The sequence below is a fragment of the Mesoplodon bidens genome (genome assembly GCF_964165515.1).
Source record: "Mesoplodon bidens genome assembly, chromosome: 14".
In the NCBI taxonomy this organism is placed as follows: Eukaryota; Metazoa; Chordata; class Mammalia; order Artiodactyla; family Ziphiidae; genus Mesoplodon; species Mesoplodon bidens.
The window spans coordinates 12,718,811-12,746,641 of record NC_138170.1 but is presented as its reverse complement, the minus strand read 5'-3'; the positions used below and the strand labels follow the sequence as shown (position 1 = coordinate 12,746,641).

General features: G+C 42.1%; 1 protein-coding gene across 1 annotated transcript in view; it reads left to right on the top strand.

Annotated features, from left to right (window-relative positions):
- Window positions 1-27,831, top strand: part of MERTK (MER proto-oncogene, tyrosine kinase) — a 117,297-nt gene that overhangs the window by 42,653 nt on the left and 46,813 nt on the right. Inside the window, exons 5-8 of the mRNA XM_081254357.1 lie at window positions 9,398-9,484; window positions 13,010-13,125; window positions 18,920-19,103; window positions 26,848-26,999. Of these exons, the coding sequence (XP_081110483.1) occupies window positions 9,398-9,484; window positions 13,010-13,125; window positions 18,920-19,103; window positions 26,848-26,999 (539 nt within the window). The remainder of the gene's footprint in view (window positions 1-9,397; window positions 9,485-13,009; window positions 13,126-18,919; window positions 19,104-26,847; window positions 27,000-27,831) is intronic.

Sequence of the window (27,831 nt, the reverse complement as noted above, 5' to 3'; positions counted from 1 at the left end):
GACTCATTTACTTTGTAACTGGAAGTTTATACAAATGTATTCTTATTTGCATTTGTTTTTAATTTTGAGGACGCTTTAGTGTGATACCTGAGCCCCTCCCAGTAAGAGGAGGTCATGTTTAGGGAACTAGGTGCTGAGGCTGTGCTGACCCAAGATGCCTCTGGGGCCCTTTGTGCCCATGCAGCGCCTCCCTTGCTGATGTAAATAAAATCTGAATGTTTGCAGGTAGGCACCCTGCTATCTTGGAATTAACCCTGAAGTAAACTTTTCCCATCCCTTCTACCAAGAGGATGCTGAGTAGGGAAGTGGTTTACAGAGCCCTGATTGCTGAGACATGTTTGAACAGGAAGGTCCTACGCTTTTCCCTCTTGATACCAGTTTTGGTTTTTTTTTCCTCTGTGATGTAAGCGCTGTCTTCAAGAACCATGAGCGAAGAAGTACTTTGTCGAAAGGGCACCAATCTCAAAGGTTACATGCAAAATATACTTGGCGGCTGTCCTTGGAAGGCTCTTGAAGGGACCTCTGTTTGAAATGTTTTCCAGCTGTGATTTCCTTTCTGGACAATCTGAGCCTAATTCAATCTGTGGCCCCTTTCTCCTCTCCAGACTTTTGTCAGAAGGCAAATTACCCGCATATGGCTCTCCACAATCATATAGATGGTTTTGCTGGTTTGGGCTGAGACTTTTACTGAATTGTAAATAAATGATCCTGTTGGTACAGCGGGAAAAAAAGAAAAAGGTTACATGCCATGTAATTCCATTTAGACAACATTCTCTTTTTTTTTGAATTTTTGAATTTTATTTTATTTATTTTTTTATCCAGCAGGTTCTTATTAGTTATCTATTTTATACATATTAGTGTATATATGACAATCCCAATCTCCCAATTCATCCCACCACCACTTTCCCCCCTTGGTGTCCATACGTAAATGACAACTTATAGTGATGGTGTACACATGAGCTCCTGCCAGATGTTAGGTTGGGGGAAGGATGTTCGTAAAAAGGGTGGCACGGGGGAGCTTCTTTTTCGTGATGGAACAGTTCTCCATCTGTACACAAATCTGTACCTGTAATAAAATTTCATAGAAATCCCCCCCCACACACACACACAAAATAAAATGACCAAAAGCTGGTGAAATCTGAATAAGGTCTGTATTTTAGTTAATAGCATTGTACCAGGGACTTCCTTGGCGGTCCAGTGGTTAAGACTCTGCACTTCCACTACAGGGGGGGGCGGGTTCGATCCCTGGTGGGGGAACTAAGATCCCGCAGGCCGCGAGGTGCGGCCAAAAAAAAAAAAAAAAAAAAACGTATTTATCATACCAAAGTCACCTTCCTAGTTTTGATGGTTTTACTATGATGATGTAAGATGTTACCATTTAGGGGAACCTGGGTGAAGGGTGCTAGGAGCTCTTTACTCTTTCTGCAGTTTCTTGTGAATTGAAAACTATTTCAAAGCAAAGTTGTTTTTCCCCAAGGAAGTACTTTGTCGTTGGCAAAATAAAGTCCCAAAATAAAGAGCAGAACTGCAGAAAGCTTTTGCTGCATGATGTTCAGTAGTGGGATGCATTATAGGTTAGTGGTTAAGATCCCGAGCTTTGATATGGACTAATGCCAGTTCACCACTGTGTGTCCCTAGGCAACTTACTCACCTTCTTCATATAAAATAGGGGTAATGGTCTTCCCTGGTCACGCAGTGGTTGAGAGTCCGCCTGCCAATGCAGGGGACGCGGATTCGTGCCCCGGTCCGGGAGGATCCCACATGCCGTGGAGCGGCTGGGCCCGTGAGCCATGGCCGCTGAGCCTGCGCATCTGGAGCTTGTGCTCCGCAACGGGAGAGGCCACAGCAGTAAGAGGCCCGCGTATTGCAAAAAAATATATATATATATAGGGGTAATAACACTGTCTACTTCATAGAACATTTATGAGGATTCAGTGAAATAATGGATGGAAAGGCCTTGGTACAGAAGCAGCCTACAGGAATGACTGAAATGTTACCTGTTACAAATTTTCATATGCAACAGTTACTAACTCATTGTCAATTTTGAGCTACCTTTCTACCAAGAGTGGGGGACTTCGGCTCATCTTTCTGGTTTTTACTTTTTAAAAAATACTCATTTTATATTTAAATCCATATTTAGAAAACAGCTAAGCTAGTTTTGGTTTTAGTTAATTGGCTATAATTCGTAATGTTCATTGTAATAACAACAGTAACAATAATAATTAGACTTTATATAAATCAGTTCGTAATTCTCACAGTGCTTTTGGTAAAGATTTACTTTGAGCCTCATTGCAACCTGTGATATAGTTAGGCATTTTTTAATTCCCATTTTGCAGATCAGGAAAAAATTTGGAGCAATTAAGGGACCTCATGGCCAAAGGGCTAGTCTTTGCGTGGCAGCTGGAACGATCCTCATAAAACACAGACTAGACCATATCAGCCTTCTGCTCAAAGCCCCAGGTTCCCCACCTCACTTGGAGGACAAAGGCCTGACCCACATGTTCCCTCTGCTTTGAACCTTCCCTCACCCTCCAGAATAAACTTGGCCCATTCCCTCACCCCGAGTCTTTCATCAGAGGCCATTTCTCAAGGAGCTCCCTCTGACCTGCATATTTAAAATCACAACCACTTCTCTCTACCCACCCTGACCCCCTGATCCCTATTTTTCCATAGTACTAATCACCTTCTAATAGAACATGCAGCTTACTTATTTATTAAGTCTATTATTTCTCACCCACTTTTCTCCATGAGAATATGAGCTCTATAAGGGTAAGGATCTTTGTTTTATTCATGGATAGATCCCAAGTGCCTGGGGAAGCATCTGGCACGTAGTAGGTGCTCTGTAAATGTTGAATGAGTGAATTCAGGGCAGATAGTGAATTCCAAGTTAATAAGTGTAACTCCTTCATTTATGCAGTGTATTCTTCTACTTCCTGCCTCTTTGGGTAGAAAGATGAACACTAGGGAAAAAAATTAAAGGGACAGGATTCCTTAACCTGGAACTGAAAGAACTGCCCTAACTGTGCTCTTAGAAGCTGATTCCTCAGCGATTCTGACTATCCTTTCCTCAAGGGAACATCCTGTGGCTGAATGAACCCTAAAATGTCTTTGAGACCTTGTGTCAGGGGCTATCTTTTTTTTAAACCAGCAGAGGACCAAGCAAGAGGGGCATGAACCATCATAACGGACTTAGGTGGGATATAATGGAGTAAGAGGGATGTCCACGAGAAGAGGACCCAGTAACAGGAGATGTGGAGATGCTGGTGCTGGGGGCGCTCAGGAGAGTTGGTGGTAGGGTGGAGACGGAGGCGGGTGTGGATGAATTTCTCCCTGGAAAGCCACAAGTGTTTGGGCTCTAAAACTTCAAGGTCTGTTCCAGTCTGGTGGAATATTGTTCACCCAGAGGGAGGGAGAACAGAAAAGTGAGGGGGGTAGCTGTCTTTCCTAGTACATCTGGGTTGCTGTGTTCAACCCAGGCTTATAAATGAGTCTCCAGTTGGGAAGCTTGTGCCATTAAGCAAAAAAAGAAATGTCACTGAATACATTAAGCCAAGAAGCCTATATTTGGCCTTAAGTTTTGGCCCATCCAGTTCTGGAGAAAGTTAACCTGGGTTGGAAGCAGTTTCCACTTCTCTCTGCTGGCATCCTTTTGGCCTGTGGACATTCACCACCTCAGCCCCCAGCCAGATCTGCTCTCCTAGATGGTTTGGCTACTTGTGGGCAGTTCTGAATCGGAGTGGGTGCCCTGTACCAGGGAATTAGCTGCAGATTGTCTTCCTGACTTTGTGTGTCCTCTGAAGAGAAACACGAAGAGGAAAAATGACTTCCCGCTTGACCTAAAATCATGTTCCCCAAGGAGCGGTTTCACTCTCAGTATTGATCAACCTTGCAGGACCGAAGAACTGTGGGCTTAACTCATCTTTGGGATCTATAACTGGATGGTGGATCTCAAGGAAATAAATCCAGCCTCTTGTTTTCCAGCAGGGCTGCTCTTGCCCCTCACAACCAGTTGGGAATGTCACTTGTAGTTTGTACTCAGGTGTTTCCCAAGAGTTTGGACAAGAGCGATTGAAATAAAATGACTGGTTTTAGCCTGCAGATGTCTGCTCAAATACGTACAAAATATAAGGTGCATAGCCAAAGCAACTTACGTTTTGATTGAGTGTCTTCTGACGGAGCCAAAGCTGATTTTTCTAAATATAAGCCAAGTTTTTTGCGGAGCACAGGCTCCGGACGCACAGGCCCAGCGGCCATGGCTCACGGGCCCAGCCGCTCCATGGCATGTGGGATTCTCCCGGACCGAGGCACGAACCCGTGTCCCCTGCATCGGCAGGCGGACTCTCAACCACTGCGCCACCAAGGAAGCCCTAAATATAAGCCAAGTTTTGCAAGTTCATGTAGCCTGGCAAAACGGGCATCTCATTTGGGAGCTGATGACCTAGAAGGTAAGGTGAAAAGCCAAGTGTCACAGGCCTGCCTGGGAAATAGTGACTGGCAGCGGGGCCCCAGGTGGTGGCTTAGAGGGATCAGTGGATCCTCATCCAGTACGTGTCCTCTTTCCGAAAGTCAGTGCCTGACAAAATGCCCAAAGTCCCGACTCTATGCCAGTTTTTCTTTTTCACCTTCTACTTCCCTGTCATCTCTTTCTCACTTTACAAAAGAAAAATGACCTCCCTCTGCCTTACCTGGAGTCACAACAGGGCATCAGTTCTCCAATGCTTTGGTCTCCTCTTTACTGTCTTAAAAGTGATTGAGGGCTTCCCTGGTGGCGCAGTGTTTGAGAATCTGCCTGCTAATGCAGGGGACATGGGTTCGAGCCCTGGTCTGGGAGGATCCCACATGCCGCGGAGCAACTAGGCCCGTGAGCCACAACTACTGAGCCTGCGCATCTGGAGCCTGTGCTCCGCAACAAGAGAGGCCGCGACAGTGAGAGGCCCGTGCACCGCGATGAAGAGTGGCCCCCGCTTGCCACAACTAGAGAAAGCCCTCGCACAGAAACGAAGACCCAACACAGCCAAAAATAAAGATAAATAAATTAAAAGAAGGCTCAACATTAAAAAAAAAAAGTGATTGAAAACCTACAAGTTTTTGTTTATGTGAGATACATCTATTGCCATTTACTGAATTAGAAATTAAAACACAATAATACACAAGCACGTTCCATTAGTCATAGAGCTATGACATCATCACACATCATACACCTTATGGAAAATTCCATCATACATTCCTGAGAGCATGAGAGTGAAAAGGGCAAATAACATATTATTGCTATTCTCACAAAAATAGTTTTCAACTTGAGGCCCCCCACAGTGTCTCTGGGATGCCCAGGAACCTCCAGACCACACTCTGAGAACCGCTGCTGTAGTGCATTGGCTCAAGGTAAACAAAATTCCAGACTACCACATAGAAAATTCCAAATTTTGTCCAGCAAAGGAGTTGTGCTTCCAATAAAATTTTGATTTGTATGTTTAAAAATTACATGCAGGGCCTCCCTGGTGGCGCAGTGGTTGAGAGTCCGCCTGCGGATGCAGGGGATACGGGTTCGTGCCCCGGTCTGGGAGGATCCCATATGCCGCGGAGCGGCTGGGCCCGTGAGCCATGGCCACTGGGCCTGCGCGTCCGGAGCCTGTGCTCCGCAACGGGAGAGGCCACGACAGTGAGAGGCCCGCATACCGCAAAAAGAAAAAAAAAAAAAAAAAAAATTACATGCATATTGTTTTGATCAGTTGTGCCCTAAATAATACTTGTAAAGATCATCAATCTAGAAGAAAATTTGTTTTCCAATTTCAATAGGTAAGTGTAATTTTATCACGGAGAAGTATCATAGGGTGATTAATCAGCGACTTTCAAACACACACATGTATGCCATTAGGATAAAATTCTGCAGGGGAAGTAGAAAAGTCACGATTGAAAACTTCTGATTTCTGGGGAGAATTATTTCAGCAGGTGATGCTGTATCTTCCATCCCAATAATATGTACATCGCATGGGACTCTAAAGGAGTTTTACTTTAAATTATCAGCATATTCAAGGTACCTGAAATTCCATTTTTTTTTTTTTGTTTTGTTTTTTTGTTTTTTTGTTACATGGGCCTCTCACTGCCGTGGCCTCTCCCCCTGCGGAGCACAGGCTCCGGACGCACAGGCCCAGCGGCCATGGCTCACGGGCCCAGCCGCTCCGCGGCACGTGGGATCCCCCCAGACCGGGGCACGAACCCGCGTCCCCTGCATCGGCAGGCGGACCCCCAACCACTGCGCCACCAGGGAAGCCCATGAAATTCCATTTTTTGCAGCTGTTTAAATGATGAACAGTTTAAGATGCAAACCTCAAAATGTGTAAGAGGCTACGTACATTTTTCAAAATTCTTTGGGAGGAATACAAGCAGAAGATACAAAGACTCCTTGAGGCAGTGTATTTACAGATGTTCTTTTATAGATGTGGCTAATGGGTTTGAAATAAATATTCCTCTTCAGGGAAATAAATATTTTCTAAACCATCACACAATCTATTAGTTTCATCTCTCATTCGAGAGGAGGTGAGCCAATGTGAAAGAGCTGGCTCCTACCTGGAATTTTAGTTCCTTAGCACTTGGATTTAGAGAATCTAATTAAGCAATCTGATTTAGGATTTTCCTCCAGTCTGAGGGAAATACTCATCTTGGAAAATTAAAATACCTGAAGTAGCTATCATATTCTGGTCTAAAATTATTTAGGAGAAGTCAAAGGTCATGACAGAATTGTAGGACAGAGAGTCTAGTCAAAAGAGCTCAGATGCTGGGACAGGCTTCCGTCTGGATGGAAAAGAACAAACACCCACCAACACTGATTTTTTTGTGCACAGCTAATCCCTCAGGAGAGGCACTGACTTGAAAGGGATCAGATTTGCATTTCTTCCTAGAACTTCTCCCAGGCCATGTGGCCCAGCCTCGGTGCAGCATTCACTGTGCAGGCATCCAATGTGGACAGTCTTTCCTGGCTGATGCCCGGCTGAGTTTCCCTCGGCAGCTTGTTTCAAATATTTAATGACTTCATTAGTGACGAGCTTTGGATTTTAAAATCATCCGATGGAAAATATCCTACACAAGTAGAAAATATCCTACACAAGTAGATAGAAACAAACAAAAAAAATAGAAACAAACAAAAAAAATTATTTCACTTCACTTGCCTGAAGTGAAATAATGAATCAGGAATGAAACGTTCCCTAACAGGTTTGTAGATTCAGCTTCTCCAGAGAGATTTTCACAGGTATTTTTGAGACTTTGGGAGGTAGTGGACCCCAGGATATCCTTCTGAGCAGCCCTTCCAAGCATGCCTCTTTTTAAAAAATTTTTTAAAATGTTTTGGCCACACCAAACAACATGTGGGATCTTAGTTCCCCAACCAGGGATCGAACCCATGCCCTCTGCTTTAGAAGCACAGAGTCTTAACCACTGGACCACTAGGAAAGTCCCAAAGCAAACCTCTTTATCTCACTGAAATGTCCCTTCAGTAAATGTAAGCCTGAAACTAGCACATAGCTGATTATTCTGTTATCTCTGGAAATTCCTGATACATCATTACTAACTAAAGTCAATAGTTTATTCAGATTTCCTTAGTTTTTACCTAATGTCCTTCTACTGTTCCAGGATTTAGTTGTTATGTCTGCCTAAGGCGCCTCTTGGTTGTGACAATTTCTCAAACTTCCCTTGTTTTTAATGACCTGGACAGTTTTGAGGAGTACTGGTCAGGTTTTTTGTAGAATGTCCCACAGTTTGGACCTGTCTGATGTTTTTGGTCATTTTTCTTATGATTAGATTTGGGTTATATGTTTTGGAGGAGGAAGACCATAGAGGAGGAGAAGTGCCATTCTCATCACATCATATCAAGGGTACATTCTGTCAACACGACTTACCATTGTTGGTCTTGACCTTGACCATCTGGCTGAGCTAGATGTTTGTCAGTTTCTCACTCAAAAGTTTTCCTTTCATTCCCCTTTCCATACTGTCCTCTTTGGAAGGAAATCACTTTGTGCAGCCCGTGCTTAAGGAGTCAGGAGTGATGCTCCTCTTTGGGGGCAGAACATCTGTATAAAAATCATTTGGAATTCCTCTGCATGGGGGGTTTGTCTCTTCTCCCCCTTTCATTTAATCATTTGTTTATATCAATATAGACTCATGGATATTTGTTTTATACTTTGGGTTACAATTTAATGCTACTTTATTTTCTTGCTCAAATTGTCCCAGCTTTGGCCATTGGGAGTTCTTTCAGCTGGATCCTGTGTCTCTTTGCCGTACCCCCGTGTGTGTGTGTGGTGTGTGTGTGTGTGTGTGTGTGTGTGTGGTGTATGCTGTTTGTGTTATATTTTGCTTCAGGCTCATCATATATGTTTTCTGCTTCAACCTAACAATCAGCCATTTCTCCGAGGAGCTCTGGTTCCTTTCACTGGAGAATAGTATTATAAGAAACCAAGATCTGGATTACCTCTTACTTTCTCCTTAAAATTAACGTCAACTAATTTTTTTCATTTCCAAGATGTCTTCAGACCTCTGAAATAATAGAATTTTCTTCATTCAGCACCAGTGTCTTTTCTTCAAATAATTAATAATGATGCCTTGTGTTTATATGATTCCTTATGAATACATTGATTTTTACTATTAAAAAAGGATTCATTACAACAGATCACCTGAAATTTTTAAAACTGTAACTTTTATCCTTCTGTTTCTGGTACCCTGACATGTCCATACTGTGTCGTGGAGTGTACAGGGTTCTAAGCAGGAGATTGTCTGGGTGAGCCTCAGAAACCACTTTTCTTGATTTGGGGGCCAGTGATTCCCATACCTCCTTGCAGAAATTTTAAAACTAAATGATATGCTTTGTTACCTAATGTTTCATCATCGGGGAAAATAAAGGCTTTTAATGAATTACAGCTGCCTTCTTTTAAAAAAAAATTTTTAACATCTTTATTGGAGTATAATTGCTTTACAATGGTGTGTTAGTTTCTCCTTTATAACAAAGTGAATCAGCTATACATATACTATATGTTCCCATATCTCTTCCCTCTTGCGTCTCCCTCCCACTCTCCCTATCCCACCCCTCTAGGTGGTCACAGAGCACCGTGTTGATCTCCCTGTGCTATGCGGCTGCTTCCCACTAGCTATCAGTTTTACATTTGGTAGTGTATATATGTCCATGCCACTCTCTCACAGCTGCCTTTTAAGCCCATGGTTGCCTTGCTCCTGGTACATAAGGTTTAATCCTAGGTTTGTTTTTCAAACACCAACACGTATTTTTAATTAACTTTGCATTTATGGCTTGAAGCAGTGAACCAAGAAGTAAAAGGATGCTGAAAACCCCATAGGATTCTGATAAACAGAAGCCTGTCTCTCTGCAGCTGGTCTCACGGCTCTCCTTCCCCTCCAGGTCTGACTGAGACCGCGATCTTCAGTTGTGAGGCCCACAATGACAAAGGGCTGACCGTGTCCAAGGGCGTGCAGATCAACATCAAAGGTAAGCGGCAGGGTGGAGTCCCCCCTGCATGTTCCGGGGGTTAGGGGGTGCAGTGTGAGCTCTGCAGCCAGCCACCTGGGATCGAGTCCTGGCTTCCCTTTGTGACCTTGGACAAGTCACTTAACCTTTCTGCCTTCAGTGTTCCCCTGTGTAAAATGGGCATAATTACAGAACCTACCTCCTCTTGAGGGTTCAATGAGATAATGCAAGTCAAAGTACTCATAACAGGGCCTGACACTTGTCTTTGATCAACATTAGCTAGTTTAGTTCTGCTCAGATGGAGAAGAAAATTGTCTGAAATGCTGACCCTGGATCATCTTAGCTTCTATTTCCACTTTTTGCTTTTCTACCCTGAACTAGTCCCCATTACTCCTTGAAGAGCCCCCAGGGTGGGCGCAGCTTGGGGCACTGATCTGGGGATGCCCTGAGGATGGGCTCTGTCCTTCCCTGGGCATCTGGGGCTGAAGCAAGTCTCCACCAGCAGCTGTCCTGAGGAAGGAGAATGTCAGAGTCACTCTTCTTCTGGGGGCACAGGGCTCCTGTCCCTCTTTCTCCTAACCTCCTCCACCCCCCTTGCTTCCTCTGAGCTGGGATATAACAGGATGAAAGGCACATGTTTGAAACCTCCCCCAAGCTGGTGGAGACATTCCAATCCAATTATCTGCCATTGGATTGGACAATCCAAACCAATCATCAGATTCCTCCTCCTTTTGTGGGATCAAAGGTATTTGAACCTGAAACTTGAAAGGAAAGGAAAACCTACTGTCTTTTTATCCCTTTCAACTCATCTCCCTTAACCTTCCTCATAGAAATTCAGGGAAATGGTATGTTTTAGTATTTGTTCTTAATTTATTTTTAATTAATTACTTTATTTTTATTGAAGCATAATTGATTCACAATGTTGTGTTAATTACTGCTGTACAGCAGTGATTCATTTATACATATATATATATATATATTCTGTTTTTAATATTCTTTTCCATTGTGGTTTATCATAGGATATTGAATATAGTTCCCTGTGCTCTACAGTAGGACCTTGTTTATCCGTTCTATATGTAAAAGCTTACATCTGCTAACCCCAGCCTCCCATTGCATCCCTCCCCCAACCCCCTCCCCCTTGGTGACCACCAGTCTGTTCTCTATGTTATTTGTTCTTAATTTAAATATTGAGAGGCAATATTGAGTTCATATTCCTTTTGGTCTTATCCTTGGGGAAATAATAGAGGGGAAACAGCAGAATGTGTTTAACAATGAGTTAAATGGTGGGTAATGCACGGCAGGAGACTCAAAATTACAAAAAACATACTTTTTTTTTAAACTGATGTAATAGTTTTGCTTTTATTTATTTATTTTTTTTACATCTTTATTGGAGTATAATTGCTTCACAATGGTGTGTTAGTTTCTGCTTTATAACAAAGTGAATCAGTGACAAAGCGAGAGAGAGGCATGGACATATATACACTACCAAACGTAAGGTAGATAGCTAGTGGGAAGCAAAAGACATACTTTTTAAAGGTGCTGATGTTTAGTTTCAGCAAATCAACTAGAAGAGGCTACAAGAGGGCATTTTCGAAAAGTTCATTGGAAGAAAACAAAATGAGCAAACTGAAAGTTACTAGGAGAGGAACTGAACAACTTCCTTCCTTCATTATGAATTCCATTATTACAATTTTCAAAAGAAATGTTGAGAATTTCAGGAATTCACGCGTGGGCATAAATTTATAAAGACATTTTCATAAAATATCAACATCTTAAAGTTTAAAAAATCCATAAAATGAGAAGCACTTCCTGAACTTTATGCTTCAGACAGAATCTCAACTAGGACTTTATTTTAATAAAGCCTATTTCCAAGCCTTATGTTTTGGGCTTTCATTGATTTAAGCATGTATATCAAAGCAACCCAAACTCCCTGCTCATCTGTTATCAACTGAGGTATACGTGGCCAAACTTTGATCTGGAAAGGCAGATACTCTATTGAGGGAAGTGAGTCAAACGAAACACTGACTCTTTCCCATTCATCAGTCTGTGTGTCTCCTGGTAAAGCTGCAACTCCTGAATACCGTACCCAGTGAGCGCTTAACGTGGTCCCAACCCTCCTTCCCTCTCATCCCCTGCGCATCCTGTCCTCGCCTTTACCACCAGCGCACCTCCCCCGGACCTCGTGCATGCGTTACCGCATTTCATCCTCACCCCGGCCCGTGGAGCAGTGTGGTCACTCCCCGCCCTTAATAGAAGCGGGAGCTGAGTTTAGAGAGGGCATTGAACTGTGCCGTGGGCCATGCAGCTGGCTAAGTGGTGGCCACACTCCCCAGCCCCTGCTGGTACTCACGCTGGTCTGCTTGCTGCCCCTGCAACCAGCTTCCAGTGTCCTGTTGAGGGACACTAGTGCTGGAGTCAGGCAGACTCGAGTTCAAGTCCCCATTCTGCTGCTTATGGGCTCTGTGAGCTTTGGCAAGTTTTTAACTTCTCTGGTCCTCAGTTTCCTCATCCGTCAGTGGGGATCGTAAGACTGCTTCTCTGATAGGGTTCTTCCTATCAGATTAGTCATGTTTAATGAAGTCCATAGGTTCCTGGCACAGAGTAAGCACTCAAAAATATTAGTCATCATTTTGGATTATAAGTGCGGTTATTACTGTTAGTTAAGAGTTAAATGTATGGGAATTTTCTGGTGGTCCAGCGGTTAGAACTTCGCGCTTTCACTGCTGAGGGTGAGGGTTCCATCCCTGGTCCGGGAACGAAGATCCCGTGCGGCACGGCCAAAATAAATAAATAAAAATAATACTGATTCACAGATTTTAATATAGATTTCTTTTTTAAAAAAGAGTTAAATATAGCACAAGAAACTAAAACCCTCAACTTCAGATCCTTGTTGGATTCTAATGTAAATATCTATCCATGTCCCACCTGTGGCTGAGGTCATTGCACGTTCATTACAGTATGCCCTCCCCTCCCCGCAAGCAGATGCACTTGGGTCTTTTGCTTGAGCTGACTCTCCCTCTTTTCCTCGGCCTGGAAAGCTTCCTTCCTCCACCACACACACGCATATGCATGCACGCATGCACACACAGGCCTGTTCCCATGGTACCCCTCTTTTCTCAGCACAAGTCACTCACCCTCAATTAATGTGGGTCTCCCCAACGCAGCCTTTAGCTCCACAAGGGCAGCGCCATGGCCTTTGACCCTCATTGAGAGCACCAGCACCCAGTGACGCCCCCACATACAGTAGCAGGAAACGGATGTCTCCCCATCCTCATCCAGCTAGAAGTTCTCACTTCATCAGGGGGCAGGAAAGCAAGTCTACATCCCACGTCTCTGGCCCTGGCCGAGCCATCCTATCACTGCAAGACTTCTCCGTAGGCTAATACCATTACCCTTAGGCGTACGATGGCTCCCCTTTAAAACTTGTGTTTAATATTCCCAGTCTCAAGAAACAGAAGTAGGCTTGGTATTAATGCATTTGTTTGGTAGCTGTGGCCTCCTGTGGTTTATAATTGTGTCTATGGTGTGTCTTTGTTTTTTACATAGCAATTCCCTCCCCGCCAACTGAAGTCAGGGTCCGCAACAGAACCGCACACAGCATCCTGATCTCCTGGGTCCCCGGTTTTGACGGATACTCCCCATTCAGTGACTGCAGCATTCAGGTGAACTTCCGTAATGAAAAGAAGTAGCTGTTTGGTGCTCAGTAGGTCTGCCTGATTTTTCTTCCTCCGGAGGATAGGCGCTGAGATCATGTCAACACGCCCGTTCAGAATCCCTTGACCTTCCCCCTGATCAGCATCCACTGGGCATGCACCATTTTATGACGTTCTGGCCCCGCCCCTCCCCACGCCCCCATGATACTGCCTTCTTCCTGTGCGTGGCCCAGGGCCAACTGGAAGAGAAACATGTTTCCAAGATAGAACGTCATGAGACCAGGGAGAATTCATTTTTAAGATACAAAACCTCATCTGGCTTGTAACCAGGAGTCCAAGAAGCCAGGTCCCCTGCAGCCTGGCTTCTCCTGGGTTGGTGGCCATGAAGGACAGAAGGGCAAGCACAAGGTGGATCATCTTCACGACTGAACGTAGCATCTCAGCCGGTGGCTGCCAGGGAAGCCTGGGGATTACAGGCCTTACAGAGTCATCACCCACTTTTAACCACTACCTAAAACTGGTATAAAATAGAGCTGTAAGAAATATAGGCTAGCCATCCTAAAATGACACCTTGCCATGAGATAGGCTCTGCTCTGAGTGTTCAGGTCATAAAAAAGGGAAGGGTAGGGCTTCCCTGGTGGCGCAGCGGTTGGGAGTCCGCCTACCGATGCAGGGGACACGGGTTCGTGCCCCGGTCCGGGAAGATCCCACGTGCCGTGGAGCGGCTGGGCCCGTGAGCCATGGCCGCTGAGCCTGCGCATCCGGAACCTGTGCTCCGCAGTGGGAGAGACTACAGCAGTGAGAGGCCCGCGTACCGCAAAAAAAATAAAAGGGGAGGGCAGCAGTGACACTACCTTTTACTGAGTGCCCACAATGGCCCAGGGACTTTGCAGACATTATCTTACTTGGAACCCACACCAGCACTGCAGGGCCACAGTGCACACAGAGCCTGTGAGTGGCAAAACCGGAATTCAAGCCCAGGAAACTCTGATGCCCAAAGCAATGCTCAGGACCACCTGTTCCTCCGTGTCTCAGGAAGACGTTGCAGATAGGAGCAGGTAGTTGAACACACGTGGATTATCCGCTGAAAACATGAATGCATTCTGCCTGTACTTGATCATACAGTAAGATCAGGGATGATTCTTAGTTTTATAAATGTCTGGTCTTATTAGGTAAAAACATATTAACCTGACATGGGCCAGTCATGCCAACTCAGCTGAGAGAAGTGACTTTCATAGAATTTTATGTGTTGACAACTAGATGTTTTTAATACCAAGTGGAACTCGTTTCTCTGCTCTTATTGCCTCCCACCCTTGTGTAACAGCTGTTCCTTCTCAGAAGAGTAAAAACATATCATCCCCAAAATAGCCTCCACACTCACCCTGCTACCCACAGCCTTGCTTAATCTTGTCCAACATTATTTGCAAACCTCCCAAGTACTGGTAAGTGTTAGGAATTCTCCTTGCGTCTACAAAGTCTCACCAGGGATATCCTTTTTTTTGAACAGCTTTTTTGAAATATATTTTACATACCATAATATTCACCCATTTAAAGTGTACAATTCAGTGGTTTTTAGTATAGTCAGAGTTCTGCAGTCATCACCATTATGTAATTGGGACTGTATTCATAAGAGATATTGGCCTGTAGTTTTCTTGTGTTAGCTTTTTCTGGTTTTGATATCAGGGTGATACTGGCCTTATAGAAAGAGTTGGGAAGTGTTCCCACTTCTGTTTCTTGGAAGAATTTGAGAAACGTTGATGTGAAATTGTCTTCAATATTTAGTAGAAATCACCAGCAAAGCCATCTGTTCCTAGGCCTTTGTTTGTGGAAAGTTTTTTGAGTAATACCAGCTAATCTTTTTACTTGTTATAGATCTATTCAGCTTTTCTATTTCTTCGCGAGTCAGTTTTGGTAATTTGTGTGTTTCTAGGAATGTGTGCATTTCTTTTAGGTTATCTGATTTGTTGGTATACAGTTGTTCATAATGTTCCATTAGAAGCTTTCTTTTTTCTTTGAGGTTAGAAGTAATGTCCCCTCTTTCATTCCTGATTTTAATAATTTGAGTTGTCTCTTATTTTTCTTGGTCAGTCTGACTAAAGGTTGGTCAGTTTTATTGATTTTTTTGAAGAACCAACTTTTGGTTTCATTAATTTTTTCTATTTTTTAAAATTCTGTTTCATTCATTTCTGCCCTAATCTTTATTTCCTTTCTTCTGTTTACTTTTTTTTAGCTTAATTAGCTTAATTTTTTCCCCCTGTTTGTTTCTTATAGTGAAAGTTTAGGTAACTGATTTGAAATTTCTTCTTTTTTAATATAGGCAATTATACTATACATTTCCCTGTAAGCACTGCATTGGCTGTATACCATAAGATTTGGTACTTGGGGGGTTTTCCATTCATAATCAAGTTTTTGATCATTTTTCTTGTGATTTCTTCTTTGTTCTATTGGTTATTTAGGAGTGTGTCATTTAATTTTCACTTAGTGTGAATTTCTTAAGTTTTCTTCCTTTGTTGGTTGTGTTTAGAGGATATACTTAGTATGACTTCCATCTTTTTTTTTTTCTTTTGGCCACGCTGTGCAGCATGCAGAACTTACCTGACCAGGGATTGAACCCATGCCCCCTGCAGTGGAAGTGTGGAGTCTTAACCACTGGACCACCCTGGAAGTCCTCATCCTTTTAAATTTATTAAGTCTTGTTGTATGGCCTTGCATATGTTCTATCCTGGAGAATGTTCCATGTGCAGTTGAGGAGAAGGTGTATTCAGCTGTGGTTGGGTGGAATGTTTATATGTCTCTTAGGTCTAGGTGGTTTATAGTCCTGTTCACTTATTCTGTTTCCTTGTTAAACTTCTGCCTCATGGTTTTATCTATTATTGAAAATAGGAAATTGAGGTCTCAACTATTTTTTTTTTTTTTTTTTTTTTTGCGGTACACAGGCCTCTCACTGTTGTGGCTTCTCCCGTTGCGGAGCACAGGCTCCGGATGCACAGGCTCAGCGGCCATGGCTCACAGGCCCAGCTGCTCTGCGGCCTGTGGGATCTTCCCGGACCGGGGCACGAACCCGTGTCCCCTGCATCGGCAGGCGGACTCTCAACCACTGCGCCACCAGGGAAGCCCTCAACTATTATTTTTGAATTGTGTATTTCTCCCTTCAGTTCTATCAGTTTTTTTGCTTCATATATTTCAGGACTCTGTTGTTTTGGGAACAACCAGGGCCTGTTTCCCTGTATATGGACATAACTGAACCTACATATGGACACAAATAAAGCATGGACCAGCCCTTTTTTTAAGAAAAAATGAGGTATAGTTTTAGGTGCACAACATAGTGATTCAAAATTTTTAGAGATTTTGCTCCATTTATAGTTATTATAAAATATTGGCTATATTCCCTGTGTGGACCAGCCTTTTTAAAAATTGTTTCCAGTTACTGAACTGTTTGAAGAGTCCAAGAGGACATGAGACTCCTTCCCATAGGAGGGTGTTACCTTCAGGGAGACTGAGGAAGAGTACTGCCCCCACTTGAAGAAGAGTGTGTCTCAGGGTAGACATGAGGTAGAGGGGAGGTAGAGTAGGGTTGTGAAAACCTGGTCTGAAAACACCAGGTGGAGGATGATCACACAAGCTTCACTTGCACTCCCTTTGCCTTGGCTTTGGGTGGCCAGGGCGTGACAGATCATCCTGAGACTGCCAAATTGCAGCCCCTCTTGCCCACCTTGGATCCTGTTGTGCAGGACGTGGTTTTCCTGTCTTTGCCCCCACCAGCTAGCTCAGGCTTCCTTCACGCATTCTCCTTTCCATCTCTCCTAGGGTGACCGGATTTAGCAAATAAGAATCCAGTTACTTTACAAGTTAATTACACTGCTGATTTTGTGTCATACCTATACCCATAATTATTGGTGGTCTATCTGAACTTTAAATATAAACGGGCGTCCTTTATTTTCTCTGGCAGTCCTAGTGAGGTTGATCAAAACCAGCTCCACAAGTTATATACTTTCACATTCTGTTGATTAACAATGTATTCCCGTTTCTGAAGGGACCAAGTATCATTTTGTAGCAGATTCCAAGTTTGTTACAATTTTAAACTCTGACTTGGTAACAAATGAATGTTTTGGATAAGATTCACATCCACCCACTAGCAGGACACACCCTCTCACTTCCCTTGGTCTTGGCATCAGTTCCTTTCTTCACCCATTTTTGGGCTATGGACTCCGTTTCTATTTTTAACTCTCCCACGTATGTCTTGCCGTTTCATGCCCTCCTTTCCCCCAGAACCCACTGAGCACTGTTAGAGAAACCCGTCTTCTTCTAGGAACATGCCCTCCAAGAGTGTCCCTGTGCCTGGAAATGGTCCAGCGCGTTGTTCCGGAAATGGGGCAGGGGTGGGGAGCCAAGGTTTCCTCCACCTTAGTTCCAGCGCTTGGTCACCAGGAAGTAGGTGCAGACTCTCAAGTGAAGAAACAAAGAGTGATTTCTGCCTACAGCCACCACCGAGATAAGCACACAGCTCCTGGTTTCTCCTCCGGTGGCTCCTCAGGCCAACTCGTACCCTCTTGTCACCCCGCAGAGTCTGCGGGTCTGAGTCAGAGGTGAGACTCGGTCCCAGGGCCACCCTCATGGTATCCACTAGGGGATTTGGAATTCCAAAATGTTGATCTGTGTGGCCCCTTGACCTAAATTGCAAACATACATATCCTGAAATAACAGCATTGTGTTTCCACACCCCATAATTGCAAGCCCATTATTATCAGAAATTTATTTTGTGGGTTTAAGATTTTTTTCCCCAAATTGTTTTTGGTGGCTTCTGTTTTGTCCAATACTATTTTTGTCTTTCTGATGTTATATGTACAACGTATTTTAGAAGTTGTGAAAAACATACAGTGAGAGAAAACTCTGCGTGATCCCCGTTCCCAGATAAGAGGTTTCCTTAAGGGAAAAGCTGGAAGTATAGCCTAGGACTGAATTTTGCTGGGAATCCCTCTCTCTTGCCTGTGCATACAGAAGACATCTGGAGAGGGATGTGGAGAGACTGGTGGAGTTTATGGAGAGAAAGTTGAGGTACAAGGACTCAGGGGAAAGAGCTGATGGGTTTTTAAAAGATTTGGAGAAAAGCTTGTTGGGTGAGGTGCAAATGACCCTTTCCTATATCTCCCCACCAAAAAATGCCATAAAATCTACACTCTCTGTGTTTGCTTTTGGAGTTGAATCTATATGGGAGTGGGAACTGGGAGGTAAGAATAAAGGACATGCTAAAATTAGCCTCAAGGCAAGAGCAGAATTCCTCAGGAGACATAATGAAAAGAAATACAGATTTAAAAAAAAAAATTAAGTATCTCGTCTTCTAAAGTAGGATTTGGGAAATATTTTCTCTAAAGGGTCAGACAGTAAATATTTCAGGTTTTGCCCCACATACGATGTCCCTTGTCTTTACTGCATATTCTGTGAAACAGCTGAAAAAAATGATCAAGAAGCGAAGTGATTCTGAGGAAAAGCTACTTTTATTATAAGTTATATTATAATGTAGAATAATTATAATGTTATGATGACGATTATTTGCTCTGTTACCTGCCGGAGTGAGAACACTTACTTTAGGCGTTTTCCATCGGGTCCTCAATTGTTGCACAAGTGAGTAGCATGAGTAATACACAGTGATCCTGGTGGGAAATTTAAGGTGTGCCCCGAAAGGAAGCAGGTACTTCCCCTCAGTGGAGAGGAAGGGCCACGTACACTGAATGCATGAATGCCCCAAGTCTGACATTCCTACCCCCTTACTAACGCCTGGTCCACAATTTTACTCTTCATTTAGGTCGAGGAAGTTGAGCCACTGAGTCATGGCTCAGTCATGATTTTTAACACCTCTGCTTCACCACATCTGTATCAAATCGAACAGCTGCAGGCTCTGGCGAATTATAGCATTGGTGTGTCCTGCATGAATGAAGTTGGCTGGTCTGCAGTGAGCCCTTGGATTCTGGCCAGCACGACCGAAAGAGGTAATTCCTGGGGTTCAGAATGCATATTGTGCCTGATGGCATGTGATGAAACAAATCCTTCCCAGTGGCCTGATTCAGAGTTTAACTTTTTCTTTGTCTGGCCTTTGTCTCTGGAGGATAATTTTATGGAGGTGACCAATGAAAATGGGAAAGATGTTTCCTTCTATAATTGAAAAGGGTTTAGTGACGAACCTTATACTTACTATGTATAGGGAATATTTTCTTTTACATAGGAAGATATTAATAGTAGCACACTCTTTTTTTTTTTTTTTTTTTTGCGGTACGCGGGCCTCTCACTGTCTTAGCCTCTCCCGTTGCGGAGCACAGGCTCCGGACGCCCAGGCTCAGCGGCCATGGCTCACGGGCCCAGCCGCTCTGCGGCACGTGGAATCCTCCCGGACCGGGGCACGAACCCGTGTCCCCTGCATCGGCAGGCGGACTCTCAACAACTGCGCCACCAGGGAAGCCCAGTAGCACACTCTTTATAGCATATGTTATTTTAATTAAAATATAAATATATGAAAGTTATTACTCATAGCATCAAACTTAAGAAAACTAATAGGGCTTCCCTGGTGACGCAGTTGTTGAGAGTTCGCCTGCCGATGCAGGGGACACGGGTTCGTGCCCCGGTCCGGGAAGATCCCACGTGCCGCGGAGCGGCTGGGCCCGTGAGCCATGGCCGCTGAGCCTGGGCGTCCGGAGCCTGTGCTCCGCGATGGGAGAGGCCACAGCAGTGGGAGGCCTGCGTACCGCAAGGAAAAAAAAAAAGAAAACTAATAAATGTGAAAGTGGCTAATGTTCAATAAGCATCTACTACATGCCAGAGACCATCTTAGGTACTTTACATGCATTATTTCATTAGCTCCTCATAGCAATCATATGAAGCAGATACTATTGTCTCGACATTATTTTCTTATAGCAAATTTTATTTACATCTGTAAACTTTCATTTCTGTGTGCTGCTTTTGACTTCCAAGAGTTTGTATTTTTTCTATGCATATTGGAGTGAATATTGTAGTTATGTTAGATTTGAATTGTCCAGTTTCCCTTATTTCCCCATTTAGAGCTCTGGATTACTCAGAACCTCTTTCCTGCCCTTAACTCCAGTCTTACATAATCAGTGCTCCAATTTTACTACAGACAGTGGGACAGGTCTAGGTCATAAATTGTTAGGGCTGAATCCTTGCACAAACGAAACTAGTGCCAAGATTGTAAAATATCTTAAATGAGGCAGAAAAACCTCTGAGAACAATTTTTATATGGTGTTTCATTTTCATTCAGTTCAAAAAACTTTCTGGTTTCTGTTTTGATTTCTTCCTTAACCCATTAGTTCTCTAGGTGTCTAATGTAGTTTCCAAATATTTGTATTAGTGATTTCTAATTTCATTCTGTTGGGGCCAAAGAACATAATTCATATCACTTGAATCCTTTGAAATGTATCAAGACTCAGTTTTACAGCCCAGAACATGGTCTATCTTGATAGATGTTCCCTGTGTACTTGAGAATGTGTATTCTGCTCTTACTAGATGGAGTGTTCTATAAATGTCAACTTGGTCAAGTTAGTTGACAGTGTTTATCAGATTGTATTCTTATTGATTTTATGCCTCCTTTTTCTATCAGTTCTTCAGCCGGATGCATTGAAATCTGTAGTTATAACTGTGAATTGATCTATTTCTGTTTGTAGTTCTAGCAGTTGACATATTTTGAAATTCTGTTATGTTGTGCACAACTGTGTAATATTACTACGCTCTCCTAATAAATTGGCCACTTCATCATTATGAAATTATTTTCTTTATCTTTGGTAATATATTCTGTGAAATCTATTTTATCGATATTAATACAGCCATTTTACTCTTTCTTTTGATTACATGGTGTATCTTTTATTCATACTTATTTTTAACTTACTTGTATCTTTATATTCAGTGGGTATTTCATGTAGGCAGTACTTTACTTCACAATCCTTGCCTTTAAATTAGGGTATTTAATCCATTAAAATGTAATGATATCATTCATATGGGTAGAGTTACATCTGTCTTCTATTTGTTCTGTCTGTAATTTGTTCCCCTTCTTTTGGGTTAATTGAATGTTTTTATTCCATTTGATCTCCTTTTTGACTTATTAGCCATAACTCTTTTTTTCTGTTCTTTCAATGGTTGCTTTAGGGTTTATAGTATACAGGTTTAACTTATTACTATATACCTTCAAGTGATGTTATACCACTTCAGGTATAGTATAGGAACCTTAACATAGTATACTTTCATTTTTCTTCTCCAGATATTTATGCTATTGTTGTCACTCATTTTACTTTTACATATGTTATAAGCCCACACTAGATTGTTATTATTTTTGTTCAAATAGTCATAATTTTTTAGAGTGATTTATATAATTATAAAAAACCTATATTTACCTAGTTGGTATTTACCCAAATGGTAGTTACCATTTCTAATGTTATTCATTTTTTTGGTGTAAATCTGTACATATTTCCATGTGGTATTATTTTCCTTCTTCCTAAAGGATTCTTCATTACTTCTTGTAGTATGAATCTTGGTGAGAAATTCAGCTTCTGTATGTCTGAAAGAAATCTTTGTTTTACCTTTGAGGGGTTTCTTTGGCCTTCATTTGGTAAGATACTTTTATTAGGTATAGAGTTCTAGGTTACTCCACTGTCTTCTTGCTTGCATTGTTTCTGATAACAGATCTGTGGTAATTCTTAATTTATTCCTCTGTGTATAATGTGTCTTATGTCTCTGGTTTTCCTTTTGTATTTGATTTTGAGCAATTGAATTATGATGTGCCTTGGTGTAATTTTCTTTATATCCCTTGGGCTTGGGGTTCACTGAACTTCTGAGGTCTGCGTGTCTATAGTTTGCATCACATTTGGAAAATGTTGGCCATTGCTTCTTCAAATATTTTTTTCTGCTCCCACCTCTCTGCTCCTTTGAGGACTCCAGTTACCCATGTATCGTATCTCTTGAAGTTATCACTGATGCTATTACTTTTTTCCCTGCTTTTCTCCTTGTGTTTTATTTTGGGTAGTTTCTATTACTATGTCTTCAAATTCACTAATCATTTCTTGTGCAGTATCTAATCTGCCATTAATTCTATCTAGTGTATATTTCAACTCTCACATTGTAATTTTTGTCTTTTTTTGTATCTTTCCTGTCTCTACTTAACTTTTGGACCATATGGAATAAGTTATAATAACTGTTCTAATGTCCTTGTCTGCTAATTCTAACATCAGTCTTATTTCTGGAGTGATTTTGATTGATTCATTTATATTCCTATTGTGGAGAGTACTTTCCAATTTTTCTACATGTCTGGTAATCTTTGGTTGGATTCCTGACATTGTGAATTTTACTTTCTTGAGTGCTAGATATTTTTGTATTCTTATAAATATTGAGCTTTGTTTGGGGTCACAGTTAAGCTAATGGGAAAAGACTGATCCTTTTGGACATTGCTTTTAGTATTTGTTAGGCTGGACCAGAGCAGTGCTTCATCTAGGGTCAACTATTACCCACTATTGAGACAAAACTGTTATGTGTACTCTACCCAGTGCTCCTTGAATCATTAGATTTTCCAGGCTGATTGATGGGAACAGGCACTATTCCTGACCCTGAGTGACGCCCAGCCACTCTTATCTTTAATTTTTTCATGTGGTTCTTTTCCTGTCTTCCTCCAGAGTCCTCCTAGTGACTCCTTTGCCATCTCCTGGGCGTTTGTCTTTCTTGGTTTACTGTCTCTCATTCTCATGGAGCACATTCTCAGTTAGCTCTAGAGAGAATATATATATAAATAAAAACTATGGGACCTTGCATGTCTGTTTGTCATACTGGATTGGTAATTTTTCCTAATAGAGAATTTTAGGTTGGAAATGATTTTCCCTCAAAATTTTAAAAGTATTTCTGCATTGCTTTTTAGCTTCATGTGTCATTGTAGAGAATTTTGATAACTTGAGTTTTCTAGGTGAACTGTTTTTTAGTTTTAATATTTTTTTAATATCTTTTCTCTTTAATCATGGTGCTGTCATGAGCTGTGATGTGGGATTTGTTTCATTCATCATCATAGGCATTCCATCTAGGAATGCAAATGCTTTGGTTTTGAGACTTTTTCTTATACATTTTTTCCTTTAAAAATGTTCTTCTATTTTTCTTTCCAGATAACTGTATTAGACATTTGTTGAAACTCTTTAATTGCTTCCTCCATTTTTTTTTTACCTCAAATTGGCCTCCTTTTAAAAATTTTTATTCTACTTTTCTTCTGGAGATTTACTTGATTTATCTTCTAATTCTTCTGTTGAATACTTCATTGAAATTGGCAATGCAATATATAAGAATAATTTTATTTTTCATTGACAGTTTTTTCCAGTTCTCAATTATGAGAGCCTTTTCTTGTCTTCGGGTATATTAATGATTGGTGTTGTTTGTCTGTGTTTTAGTTTTCTCTAGTTCCCTACATTGTCTCTGCCTCCTCTGCGTGCTCTGTCCGGTGTTTTGTTCGGGTCCCTGACATTCATGAAGAAGGCCTCCCCAGCCTCTTCTCATCTTCCACTGTCTCTCCTATTGAAGAGTGAAGAACCAGCGATTGATGGGAAGCTCTGTGAGTGTGGGTGGGGCTTGTAGGCTTCACCGTCAGGTGATTGGGCAGCGACCTAAGTGTTTTAGTTTGGATACCCCCAAGTGTCAATATTGGCTTTCTTTCCCCTGGAGCCACTTACTTCCTCTAGAAATGAGTCTCCTGTTTGCTGCCTCAGGGATATGAACACAGCTGCTGATGCACTAAGATCAGGTGGGGAGGAGCCAGAGGTGGAGTCCCCCTCAGTCAGTGTATGAACTTCCATTTATTTCCCTAGTTGTCGGCCCCTCATCGTGCCTCCATTCTACTGGTGCCCCAAGTCCAGTAGCTTTTCAGTTCAGAGAAGAAAGCATCCTGTCTCCTGTGGGACTTTGAGGGATACCTGCCAGCTGTGTGTGGGAATAGGTTAGAAGGATCTCGAGGGCTACTTCCTGATCAGACTTTCAATCTTCCAGTTTTAGTCCCCACTCTGGTCCCTTGGCCCTCCGCTTCTGAGCCTCTCTGTGGTTCTTTGGGGAGAATCAGTTTACTGTGTTAATTACACCTTCTTACTCTGCTTTTCAGCTTTCCTATGTATGTTGGCATTTCTCTTCCACTCTTGACTACTCTGTACCCTGTGAGTTTATACTGTTTCAAATTTCTTATTGTCATCATAGAAGGGTTTTAGGAGGGAGTAGACATAAAGACATGTTGAGTCAGCCATGTTTCCCTGTAAATTCTACTGTGTGACTTGTTTTATAGGTACAGCTTTAGCTATATATTTCCTAAGCTGAAATTTGCTCTAACTTCATTATTACTGCTCCTGGAATCAGCAGAGACAAAGAGGTTATAGTGCCCTTTTGTTTCCCTTTCAGATATATCAGAAATATACAATTTAATCTCCCCTAAATACAAACACAACAACAGTTTGGTGTATATTATTGCATATTTACTCTTCCTATGTGTAAAATACTTATCTTTTAATTTCTAAAATGGATCATTGATACGTACTTTTTGGCAGTTTTCTTCACCCCCCCACCATTAGATATTCTTTCATATCAATTTACATGGTCTCGCAAATTCTTTTCAGTGTGGGGTAGTGAGTATTCCATTGGAAAATTATCAGAATTTATTATATCGTAATTATTCACTGAACATTACATTTATTCCTTTCTGTCACTATTATGCTTCAATGAATATAACACTACCTACAGGAGAATTTTTCTAGATTAAATTCATGGAAAGAAAATATTGGTCAAGAGGCATATTTTTTTCAGTTTTAATAGCTACAGTCAAGTTCTTCCCTCTCAAAAAAAATGTAGTTGTGATCTTGACTTGTTTCCCAAATTATTTTGTACACTTACTGTACCCATATACATACTTTTTCTAAAAAGTGCGTTAACTTTTATTATCCTTGTATATAGACATTTTGACATAAAGTGGTTATGTGGCTTGTGTAGAATTTACTATAAACCAGAGAGTGAAAACCAGTGCTAAATTCTACAGTTTGTCACCTAACCCAGCAAATAGTATTTGACCCTCTGATCTTCATTCATGAGGTGTCTTACACACACACACACACTCACACACACACACACACGCACACATACACATACATATTTAAATTTATTCACTGATTAGCTCTGTTCAGATCATTAGTAACCTGGCTCTGGACTTTAAAACATGGCTTCCTTCTGAGATCAGCAGTGTTCCCTGCCTTGTACAGCTCAAATGACATAGAACTGATCCCCAGCTGGCCTTCTTGACCTATTGCTGCACAGGTGTCTACTGGAGAATCCTCTTGGAGTTGTGTGTGTTTTGCTTCCCCAAGAGGAATCCGTGAGCTCTACCTACCTCCTTCCCTCTCTTCCACTTCTTGTTGTTTTAGTTTGGAAAGGGCTTACTTTTTAAAAAAAACTTTTATTGAAGTAGAGTTGATTTACAATGTTGTGTTAGTTTCAGGTGTGCAGCAAAGTGATTCAGTTATATATTCTTCTTCAGATTCTTTTCCATTATAGTTTATTACAAGATATTGAATATAGTTCCCTGTGCTATATAGTAGGTCCTTGTTGTTTATCTATATTACATATAGTAGGTTGTATCTGTTAATCGCAAACTCTTAATTTATCCCTCCCCGCTCCTTTCCCCTTTGGTAACCATATGTCTGTTTTCTGTCTGTGAGTCGGTTTCTGTTTTATAAATAAGTTCATTTGTATCATTTTTTAAGATTCCACATATAAGTGATATCATATTATATTTGTCTTTCTCTGTCTGACTTCACTTAGTATGATCATCTCTAGGTCCATAGCACTTACTTTTTGTGTGTGTGTGGCCTTTTTAAGAGAATTTTATTTGAGTGGTTCTTACAAAGATGGTTGCACTATGAAAGTCATTTGTTTGATAGAAATATCAAGCTGTCTTGTCAAACACACTAAAGTAACCCAAAAATATATTTCAGAGCTCACAGAGCCTAAAAAGAGCAAAGATTATACGCAACAAGACAAAACCTATTTCTGCATTTCCTATTTCTTGCTCGGACTGCTTTGCTTACCAGCCTGTCCCTAAACATCTTGAGGAAATGCAGGGATCATTTTGTTTGGAATCTTAGACACAAAGCTTACTTTGTTAAACTCATGATATCTTAATGGTCCTCGATTGAAAAGAAGGTGAAAGTCCACTATTTTTTTTTTTTTTTTTTTTTTTGCGGTACGCGGGCCTCTCACTGTTGTGGCCTCTCCCGTTGCGGGGCACAGGCTCCGGATGCGCAGGCTCAGCGGCCATGGCTCACGGGCCCAGCCGCTCCGCAGCATATGGGATCCTCCCAGACCGGGGCACGAACCCGTATCCCCTGCATCGGCAGGCGGACTCTCAACCACTGCGCCACCAGGGAGGCCCCCACTATTTTTTTTTAATGTGACATCGAAGAGATTTTATCATGAAGGAAGCATTGGAAAATGAGAAGAACTAACATTTTCTGAGTGCCTACAATGAACTAGACACTGTGCTAAGCACTTACATATAATATCTTAATAAATCTTCATAGAAATGTATGAAAGTCCACTATTAATCTCAGTCTCATTTGAGTGCTTTTCATAGAAAATTAAAACACCAAACGTACAGAAACCAAGAAGAGAATGACCCACTATGTGCCTTTCTTTGTACTTCCTCATCCTTCTCTCCTTTCTCTTTTGTAGCCCCGTCAGTAGCGCCTCTGAATGTCACTATGTTTCTGAATGAGTCTAGCAACAAGGTGGATGTCAAATGGATCAAGCCTCCAATTAAGCGGCAGGATGGGGAACTGGTGGGCTACCGGATCTCTCACGTGTGGCAGAATGCAGAGACGTCTGTAAGTCTGAACTTCAACAGAGTGCACTTGTCTTCTTGGATTTGCTGATTTAATACTGCTTTAGGAGCTTTCCTTTTGTCGTGAAAAGGCCTGATATTATTGGGTTAGGCAAGGCACCTTTCAGTGGGAGATAAACAATGTAGTAAAAATTAGAAGTGCCTGAAAAGTTACAGAATTCCAAGAAATCTTTGGGGCTTTCCTCACTCACTCTTCATTCATTTATTTCATTAGTCAATGTGAATAGAGCTCATCCTCTGTTGTCCCCTGATTCTTGCCTTCAGGGAACTTAGGCTCTTTGAGGAAGGCAGTGTGAACTACTCAGAGGGTTTACCGGGCTTAGCAGTCCTGCAATTCATAACCTCTTGGAAATTCCAGAAGATGATTGTCAGGGAAGACCCCCAGCCTCATAGCGGATGGCAACAGAAACTAGACCCCGAAGGAGAGGGTCGAGCAGGCCAGCAGGTGGATTGGCACAGCCCTGTAGGACGTACTGTATAGCACAGCTTTGTTAGATGTGACTCCAGTCAAGCCCAGAGGGCCATCTGATTTTGATTGCCGAGAGGTCTAAAGATGGTGGGAACATCGGACCCAAGACAGAAGTGGTGAGGGGGACAGCTGACTGTGGTTAGGTGGGCAGCTCCCAGACAGGCCCCTTTCCCAGTTGAGAAAGGAAGAGGGTTGAGGTGACACTGACTTTTCATGACACAGAGGATCTGTAGAAGAGCAGACGCACTGGCTCTATCCTCACGACTGTCTCTTCTTTACCGCCATTGCGGAAAGCATGCTTCTTTTGTGTTGTTACAGTCCTCATGGATCTAACCCTGGTGATAGG